Raw genomic sequence first — 10,144 nt, 5'->3', positions numbered from 1 at the left:
CATGGGGGATGTGTCTGAGCTGAACAGGGGATCCTGCCTAATGCAGCCCCGGTTGGTTTTGGGGTATCCCGGGGGACTGCAATGGGTCTGGATAGGCCAGGCCTGCTCAGCACAGCCTGTCCCAGTTCCCAATGGGGTCTGGATAGCCCAGCCCTGCTCAGCACAGCCTGAGTTCCCAAACAGCTCCCAGGCCACCTCAGCAAGCTTAGGTGATATCAGCTCTAGTGATTATCAGCTCATTTGTGATTTCAGCTCTTTGCTTGCTGGGTGCCTTGGGCAGACACAGGGAGAGAGAGGGGAAGGCTGTGTGAGGTTCCACAGGAGTGTCTTTGTTGAATCTTCTGTGAAGGTTCTCAGGGACAGCTCTTCTGCCAAACTGGGCAAAAGTAGGGGTTTTTATAGCATACAGGAGTTTTAGAAATTGTCCAGTAGTAAGGGTCAAAGGAAAGTGACCTACAGTCTTACAGAGAGATGAGCAAAGGTCTGAAGGCAGACAAAGGAGCTTCTAAGGTCCAGTCATCATCACTGGGCATTTCCTATCTTGGGCTGCTGACTGCCAGGGAGGCATTGCAGCCTCTGGGCCTGCTACAAAACAGAGCTGCCCAGCTACAAAACAGAGCTGCCCAGATGTGCCTGTGCTGGGTCATTCCCTGCCTGTGCTGGGTCATTCCCTGCCTGTGTTGCGACATTCCCTGCCTGTGCTGACCCATCTCCCTGTGCACAGAAGCACAGATGTGTACAGGAGGCTCACTGAGTCCTTTCCCACAGGTAGAAACCACTTTACCATAAAGGTTCATGAAATTAATCAGTGTAGTACAAGAAACCACTCCACAGTCCTCCCAGCAGAACAGGTCTCTGCTCTGGAGATGGGCTAATCCAGCACTTCTCCCCACCCAGAAAGGTTCTAGGGCTGGTCAGAGAACAGAGGCTGTGCCAGGGCTGTACCTGCCCAGCAGCTGGGTGTGGGAACACCCCTGTGCTCATGGCAGGGTGCAGGTGTTCCCACTGGGCTGAGGGAATGAGCATGACCTGGATGAGGAGGGCATGTGAGGGACCAGTAAGGGTGAGCATCATTAAAGGTGAGGTGAAATGGGAGTGGAAAAGAGACAAGTGAGGATGAGGAGGTGTTTGTCAGAGGGGATCCTCCCTCGGGGAGCACCTATCCTGCTGCACTATGACCATCAGGTGTCTGTGTCCTGCTGCTGGGTGTCCTGTCCCTAACACGAGGTGTGGTGGCTCCCCAGCTCCTGCAGCACAGGCCTGGCACTGTAGCAGACCCCATAGAATTGTCTAAGACCCCGTGGAGGGCTGAGACTTAACAGTAGGAATTGCTGAGTCATGATGAGACAGCAAAATAAGCCCCTGTCTTGCACCTCTCGGACCCTGGCTTATCTCTGTAACCCCATAGGTCACTTTCCCCTAACCCCTACTATTGGACAAGTTTGGATCCCTCTGTACCCTATAAAAAGGGGCTGTTTTAGCCCATTTGGCAGAAGAAGAGCTGTCACTGGAACCCTTCACAGACCCCTCAATAAACCCATTGCTGTGGAACCATCAGGACCTCTCCTCTCTCTCTCTCATCTGCTTCTCTCCCGAGCCCACTGGCGCCTTAGCAAGCAAGATGTGAAAATCCTAAGAGAGCTGCTAATCACTAAAGAGCTGAAATCCACTGAGCTTGCTTAAGGTAGCAGCGGCTAAGAGCAGCCTGGGTATCTGGGCACTCTGTCTCCAAGAGGGACTGAGCTATCTGGATAGGACTGCCTTGCTCGGGGGCAAAGCCTGCTCTGGGGCAGGGGGGACTTTATGGCACAGACCTGCAACATGTCCTTGTGCTGAGCACAGCTGTGGCTGCTGGCAGTGACCTGTGTTTCCTCCCCATGGAGCATGTCCTTGTGCTGAGCACAGCAGTGGCTGCTGGCAGTGACCTGTGTTTCCTCCCCAGCCCCGCTGCCCCCGGCCGCCGTGCGCCTGCTGAGCTCGGGGCACCCCGACAGGCTGAGCGTGGCCTGGGGGGCCCCAGCTGGGGGCAGGGATGGATACAGCCTGACCCTGTACCGGGCAGCCCTGGGCACTGTGGCAGCCACAGCCTCGCTGGGGAGGGACACCCACAACTTCACCTTCACGGGGCTGGCCCCAGGGAGCAAATACCTGCTGGAGGTGGCATCTGTGGCTGGCTCCTTCAGGGCACCTGCAGGGAACGTCAGCAACTGGACGTGTGAGTACCTATTCTGAGGGGATGTGTGTGGGTTCTCTGCTTGTTTTTTCTGCCTCTGTCAGGATTGAAGGCACTTGAGATGATAGTTCATGTTCAGACTCAGGTGTTTATCATTTCTTATCAGTGTTACAGCCGCAAAACTATGAGTTCTACAGTCTTTCATTAGCAAGGCACAAAATGGCTAACTATCTCTTGTTACAAGGTCTTTTAAGGCTAAACTATCTAATTAAGAAATGACACCTCAATTATTTTCCCTTTTAACCCAATAACTGATCCCTTGAAGCCCTCAGTGTGGACTTTTCTGTCCAATCACAAAATGCCACCCAAACTCACAGAGAAGAAGGAAGAAGAAGGTAAAGAAGAGCAACCTGTCTCTGCCCTAAAACCTCCATCTTGCTTCATATTTATTTCTATATTCTGGAACCTCAAACTCTAAGCTTTCCACCCTGTGATATTACACACTTCTAACCAACTCCACACCCATAATCTCAGTGCTATTTATCAATTTTGGAAGCCTTCTCCACAGCCTCAGGTCAAATGCAGTGTTCTCTTGTGGATCTGTGCCTTTCAGCACAGAAAGTTTAAAATTCTCAGCATCCAGGGTTCCAACAGATGTGTGCCTTGCTGGGCAGTCAGGAAAGCTCATGGTCAAGAATGTGGCCCTGCTGACCTTCACAGCAGAGCCCAGGCAATGGCAGTGAGCAGGGCTCTGCCCACTCTCACCATCTCTGCATGGCTGGCCCAGAGAGCGGTGGTGAATGGTGCTGCATCCAGCTGGGGCCAGTCACCAGTGGTGTCCCTCAGGGCTCTGTACTGGGACCAGTTCTGTTTAATATTTTTTTAGACGACATGGATGACGGCATCGAGTCCTTCATTAGTAAATTTGCAGACGACACTAAGCTGGGAGCTTGTGTTGATCTATTGGAAAGAAGGAGGGCTCTGCAGAGAGACTTAGATCAGTTGGATGGATGGGCAGAGTCCAACAGCATGAAGTTTAATAAGTCTAAGTGCTGAGTTCCACATTTTGGCCTCAAAAATCCCCTACAATGCTACAGGCTGGGGACAGTGTGGCTGGACAGTGCCCAGGCAGAAAGGGAGCTGGGGGCACTGATGGACAGCAGGCTGAACATGAGCCAGCAGTGAGCCCTGCTGGCCAAGGATGCCAACAGCTCCTGGTCTGGATCAGGAATAGGGAGGTCATTCTTCCCCTGTACCTGGCACTGGTGAGGCCAAACCCTGAGTGCTGTGTCCAGTTGTGGCCCTTCAGTTTGGGAAGGACGTTGAGATGCTTGAGCGCGTCCAAAGGAGGGAAATGAGGCTGGTGAGGGGCTTGGAACACAAGCCCTATGAGGAACGTTTGAAGGAGCTGGGGGTGCTCAGCCTGGAGAAGAGGAGGTTTAGAGGTGCCCTCATTGCTCTCTACACCTTCCTGAAGGGAGGCTGTAGCCAGGTGGGGTCGGTCTCTTCCACCGTGCAACTGACAGAACCAGAGGACACAGTCTCCAGCTACATCAGGGAAGGTACAGGTTGGATATTAGGAAAAAATTTTTCACCAAAAGAATAATAAAGTACTGAAATGCTCTTCCCAGGGAGGTGGTACAATCACCATTTCTGGATGTGTTTAATAAAAGATTGGACGTGGCACTTGGTGCTATAGTCTGGTTGAGGTGTTAGGGCATAGGTTGGACTCGATGATCTTAGAGGTCTCTTCCAGCCTCATGATTCTGTGATTCTGTGATTCTGTGATCAGCTCCACCAGCCTGGGGGAGGGCAGCTGGAGCTCCAGAGCCATGCTTCAGGGCAGAGCCAGGCAGGAGGGAGCAGCAGTGGGGAGTTCACCTTCCCCTGTCCCCAGGCTGGCTTTGTGTTCCCTCCTCAGCCCTCCACAAAATGGCTAACTATCTCTTGTTACAAGGTCTTTTAAGGCTAAACTATCTAATTAAGAAATGACACCTCAATTATTTTCCCTTTTAACCCAATAACTGATCCCTTGAAGCCCTCAGTGTGGACTTTTCTGTCCAATCACAAAATGCCACCCAAACTCACAGAGAAGAAGGAAGAAGAAGGTAAAGAAGAGCAACCTGTCTCTGCCCTAAAACCTCCATCTTGCTTCATATTTATTTCTATATTCTGGAACCTCAAACTCTAAGCTTTCCACCCTGTGATATTACACACTTCTAACCAACTCCACACCCATAATCTCAGTGCTATTTATCAATTTTGGAAGCCTTCTCCACAGCCTCAGGTCAAATGCAGTGTTCTCTTGTGGATCTGTGCCTTTCAGCACAGAAAGTTTAAAATTCTCAGCATCCAGGGTTCCAACAGATGTGTGCCTTGCTGGGCAGTCAGGAAAGCTCATGGTCAAGAATGTGGCCCTGCTGACCTTCACAGCAGAGCCCAGGCAATGGCAGTGAGCAGGGCTCTGCCCACTCTCACCATCTCTGCATGGCTGGCCCAGAGAGCGGTGGTGAATGGTGCTGCATCCAGCTGGGGCCAGTCACCAGTGGTGTCCCTCAGGGCTCTGTACTGGGACCAGTTCTGTTTAATATTTTTTTAGACGACATGGATGACGGCATCGAGTCCTTCATTAGTAAATTTGCAGACGACACTAAGCTGGGAGCTTGTGTTGATCTATTGGAAAGAAGGAGGGCTCTGCAGAGAGACTCAGATCAGTTGGATGGATGGGCAGAGTCCAACAGCATGAAGTTTAATAAGTCTAAGTGCTGAGTTCCACATTTTGGCCTCAAAAATCCCCTACAATGCTACAGGCTGGGGACAGTGTGGCTGGACAGTGTTCAGGCAGAAAGGGACCTGGGGGTGCCAGTTATCTAAATTATTTCTGCACTAAGGTTATATCAGGACATTTTCTGTCTTCCTTAACCCAGCTCTCAAGAAATTCTTTGTGGCTAAGATCTGGTGGAAGAGATAAATGACATCTGCTCAGAAGGGATGGTTTAATGGCTAATTTACTTCTCACCTTTAATGCCATGAAAAATCCAAACGAAATGCCAAAAAATATGAGTCAAACATTGCCCAGTGTTGTTTAGGTTTATGAATTTCCTGAAAACAGAATTCCAACTGGCTTTGCAGGCAGTGAATGTTTTTCAATCTGTAGAAACATAGGCCTTAAACTTTTCTATAGGGACACTAACAGTCAAGTATAGATCACCACCACTTTTTATTTCTGCTGTTCATTGTTACAGCAAACACTTTTGCTTGATTTTGATATTATGGTTTTCTGTATAGGTTGGATATTAGGAAGAAATTTTTCACTGAAAGAATAATAAAGTACTGGAATGCTCTTCCCAGGGAGGTGGTAGAATCACCATATCTGGATGTGTTTAAATAAAGACTGGACATGGCACTTGGTGCTATGGTCTGGTTGAGGTGTTGGGGCACAGGTTGGACTTGATGATCTTAGAGGTCTCTTCCAGCCTCATGATTCTGTGATTCTGTGATTCTGTGATCAGCTCCACCAGCCTGGGGGAGGGCAGCTGGAGCTCCAGAGCCATGCTTCAGGGCAGAGCCAGGCAGGAGGGAGCAGCAGTGGGGAGTTCACCTTCCCCTGTCCCCAGGCTGGCTTTGTGTTCCCTCCTCAGCCCTCCCTGCTCAGAGCTGTCCCTGCTCAGACAAGCACAGAGAACTTTGCAGAAGCCTTCAGCTGCCTCTGGGCTGGTGGGTGGAGCCACACAGTGGAGGCTAAGGGTGCTGTCCATCTGAAAAATCTTCTGATTTATATTTATTTTATTTATTTTATTTAGATTTTAATACATTTTGTGTTAATAATATAAAAATAAGTTAAAACATTTATAAATAATAACCTTTAATGAGTTGAATGTTAATAAGATTAAGTTTCACTATATTTAAGTACTCCTGAGTTACATTTTATCACTTTACTGTTCTATTAAAATTAATTTTATTATTCTTTGTGGTTAAAGTTTACTCATTCTAAGTTTAAGTGCTGTTTGATATAAAGATCTTCTAATATATATATTATTTATTTTATCTAGATTTTAATACCTTTTGTGTTAATAATATAAAAATAAGTTAAAACATTTATAAATAATAACCTTTAATAAGTTGAATGTTAATAAGATTAAGTTTCATTATATTTAAGTTTAAGTACTTAAGTACTTAAACTTGAGTTACATTTTATCACTTTAATATTCTATTAAAATTAAGTTTATTATTCTTTGTGACTAAAGTTTATTCATTCTATGTTTAAGTGCTGTTTAACATAAATTATCCTAAATCTTGTTAAAAGTTATTTATCTAGACTGTAGAATACATAGTTAATTTTCTTAGAGAAATAAATAAAATACATGTAAATTACTGTAAAATACATAGTTAATTTTCTTAGAGAAATAAGTAAAATGCATGTAAAATACTCTAAAATGCATAGTTAATTTTCTTAGAGAATTAAATGTGGTGGATCCCTTCTGATGGCACTATGAGGAGCCCCAGGCAGTGTCCTGGGTCCCTTTGCTGACATTTGTCCCATGCTGTCTTGGCAGACCCCTTGGCGCCCCGCAGTGTGTACATGACAAACCAGGGCTATCCCAACAGGCTGAGTGCATCCTGGAGAGCTGAGCCCCAAGGACAGGACGGTTACAGGCTCCTCCTGTACCACTCAGGCTCAGGCATTGTGGCAGCCAATGTCTCTGTTGGGAAAGGCACCAGCAAATTCACCTTTTCTGGCCTGGCTCCAGGACACAAATACCTGCTGGAGGTGGTGTCCATGGCAGGGCCCTATGCAGCCTCGGCAGGGAACATCAGTGACTGGACAAGTAAGTGTCAGAGCTGGAGATTCTGCATCCTGCACGAGGCTCAGCCTTCCCAGCTGGGTGGGCTCAGCACCTGTGGTGGGAGGGGCAGAGACTCAGCCAGAGAGCTGTGGGGTCAGGGAATGGTTTGGGTTGGAAGGGACCTTTCAAAGGCCATCTAGTCCAACCCTCCTGCTAGTGGCAGGGACATCTTCAGCTAGATCAGGTTGCTCAGAGCCTTGTCTAAACTGACCTTGGATATTTCCAGGGATGGGATGAGGTGGGGTGGGAGGTACCAGTGTAGCTGTGGGACCATGGGCTGGACAAGCCCTGGTGGGCAGGAGAGTGTGGCAGGGCAGTGCTGCTGCCTGTGGCAGGGCCTGGCAGCCACCAGTGCTGTTCCAGGAGGTAGTCCATGGCCCCACTGGCTCCTCCAGGCACGGGTGACTGAACAAGAGCACAGCAGTGCTGCTCTGGTAGATGACACCCACAGCCTGGGGGACCGTGAGGCCTCACAGCTGGGGGGGACACCCCACCATTCCGGCTGCATTTTTTCCAGGCACTCAGAGAATTGCTGGCATGGGGTATAAGGGGAGGATGGGCTTTTTTTTCTTTTTATGGAATGTGGAAATGCAGATAAGCACAATAAGCCTTTTCATGTGCTCGTCCCCACAGTCCCCATACTTTGCTTGGGGAATCCAGTGGTCCCTGCTCCCACGCTCAGCCATCCCCTGGCAGGGTGCAGGGAGTCATGTGCAGAGCCCTTGGGGCAGGTTTCTAATGAAACTTGCTAATTAGCAGGAAGAAGAATCCATCTCCTCTCACTCCTCACTCTGTATGTCCTTCAGCTGCCATTTAAAGGTCATTTCTGGCAATGTTAGCACTGGACATGTGGAGCTTCCTTGTGTCACACATGTCCTCCTTGTGTCTCTGAGGAACAGAAGAGAGCACATGCATACCAGTAACTGCTCCTGGTGTGGTTTTTGTTGCAGCCCCCTCAGTTCCCCAGAATCTCTCGGCGGTGGCTGAAGGGAACAGCACCATGCTGATCTCCTGGGGCAGTGTCCCTGGCCAGCAGGACGAGTGCCAGCTGTGGCTGCGGGACCCCCGGAACAGCTCCCTGCCCTGGAGGCACTCCCTGGCCAGAGGACAAGCCCAGCACCTCCTCCAGGGGCTGATCCCAGGCAGGAACTACTCTGTGTCCTTGAGCTGCGTGGCTGGGCCCTACTGGAGCAGCACCAAGCCCTTGGCAGTGCCCGTGGGTGGGTACACACTGCCACGGGGAGGGAGGGGGCAGGATGGGAGAGGGAGAAACACCTGGGGGGCCTCAAGTCTGGAGTGTGAACAGAGGCATGGGAGGTCTTGTGGTGGGAGATGGGGAAAGCCAGCAAGGTGACCCTCTGGTAGCCATTGGCTCCCTGAGCTAGCCCCACCACAGAGATCTCCTGGCTTCCTGTGGAGCAGAGCAGGCTTTGCAGATCTCCCCTGTCAATGTCTCCTGTCAGATGTGAGCTCAGGCCCTGCCCATTCCCACTGTCCTGTGGCCCATGGCACAGCAAGCTCCCAGACTGCAGGTGTCCAGCTGTGCTCATCTCACTGGCCTGGGGAGCAGCTGCTGGCAGGGGCAGGGGTTGGGATTTCTCTGATCCAGAGCCTGCCCTGTCTCCTTTGCAGAGCCAGATCCAGTGAAGGATGTGCAGTGCCTACCAGAGTCAAGGAGCCTTTACTTGAACTGGACAAGCTCTCCTGGAGATGTGGAAGCTTATGAGGTGGTGACAGAGAGACTTTCTGAAGGACCCCCCACCTCCAGGCTTACCATGAGCATCCCTTCAAGCGAGGCCAGTCTGGAGGGGCTGGAGCCAAACTCCTCCTACCAAATCCTTGTGAGCACCGTGGGCATGAACACCCTGAGGAGCCAGGCTGTGACTCTGCTCTGCAGCACAGCAGTGGAGCGTGAGTCCCTTCTTTCTGTGACCGTGTTCACAGGGGTCTGAGGATGAGGGAAGAGACGAGGATCTGACTCCAGGTTTCAGAAGGCTTGATTTATTATTTTATGATATATATTATATTAAAACTATACCAAAAGAATAGAAGAAAGGATTTCATCAGGAGGATGAATAGAAAGAAGAATAGAAAGAGAATGTGCAGGCAGATTTCATTCTCCCTTCCTTGTCTTGGCAGACCCCTTGGCACCCCGCAATGTGTACATGACAAACCAGGCTGATCCTCATCCCTTCCTAAGAATAGAAAAAGAAAGAATGATAACAAAGGCTTGTGGCTCAGACAGAGACTCCGAGCCAGCTGGGATGTGATTGGCCATTAATTACAAACAACCACATGAGACCAATCACAGATGCACCTGTTGCATTCCACAGCAGCAGATAACCATTGTTTACATTTTGTTCCTGAGGCCTCTCAGCTTCTCAGGAGGGAAAAATACTAAGGAAAGGATTTTTCATAAAAGATGTCTGTGACATCTTTCCACAGGGAAGCAGCCCAGGAGACCCCAGGAGGAAGCACCTGGTGTTGCTGCTCGGAGCTGGGGGCTCTTTGGGGTGCCTGGGAGCCCCACGGGGCTGCCCTGCCCTGCAGTGGGTCAGGGCTCTGGCTGTGCTGCTGGGACCATCACAGGCTGAGCAGGGGGGGTCTGGGAGCAGGGACACCCTGACACTTTGTGCCTGCTGGTTGTTCTTCCAGCCCTGCCCCCTCCCCTGCGTGCAGAGGTGTTCCCAGTGGAGGCCAGTTCCACAGTCATCATCTCACCCGAGCTGTTCAGCGAGGAGAACGGCCAGATCGAGTACTACGGTGTCATTGCCACCACCAACGGGTCACGTAAGTGTCCCTGCATGTCCCAGGCTGTGCTGGCTCCCTGGAGGGCAGCAGGAGCCCTGGATGTCCCTTTGGTCACTGTCACCTTGCACATTCCCCCGCAGTGCTGAGGCCCACCCAGGAGATCATGTCCAGCACGTGGTATGACCACTACTACGGGACAGAGGACTCCTACCTGGCAGTGCTCCTTCCCAACCCCTTCCATCAGAGGAGCTCCCCCAACACCTGGAGGGTGCCCGTGGGGACAGAGGAGTGTGGCCAGTCCAGGGCCACCTGCAATGGGAAGCTGAAAGCCAACGAGCAGTACAGGTGAGAGATGTCAGCATCCCTCCTGAGG

General features: G+C 50.4%; 1 protein-coding gene across 1 annotated transcript in view; it reads left to right on the top strand.

Annotated features, from left to right (window-relative positions):
* Window positions 1–10,144, top strand: part of LOC102037282 (receptor-type tyrosine-protein phosphatase V-like) — a 45,079-nt gene that overhangs the window by 13,143 nt on the left and 21,792 nt on the right. Inside the window, exons 12-17 of the mRNA XM_031061775.1 lie at window positions 1,943–2,215; window positions 6,730–7,002; window positions 7,971–8,240; window positions 8,653–8,931; window positions 9,676–9,810; window positions 9,912–10,116. Coding sequence (XP_030917635.1) covers window positions 1,943–2,215; window positions 6,730–7,002; window positions 7,971–8,240; window positions 8,653–8,931; window positions 9,676–9,810; window positions 9,912–10,116 — 1,435 coding nt within the window. The remainder of the gene's footprint in view (window positions 1–1,942; window positions 2,216–6,729; window positions 7,003–7,970; window positions 8,241–8,652; window positions 8,932–9,675; window positions 9,811–9,911; window positions 10,117–10,144) is intronic.

This window comes from Geospiza fortis, unplaced genomic scaffold (assembly GCF_000277835.1).
Source record: "Geospiza fortis unplaced genomic scaffold, GeoFor_1.0 scaffold26, whole genome shotgun sequence".
NCBI lineage: Eukaryota > Metazoa > Chordata > Aves > Passeriformes > Thraupidae > Geospiza > Geospiza fortis.
This window is presented reverse-complemented; position numbering and strand designations above follow the sequence as displayed.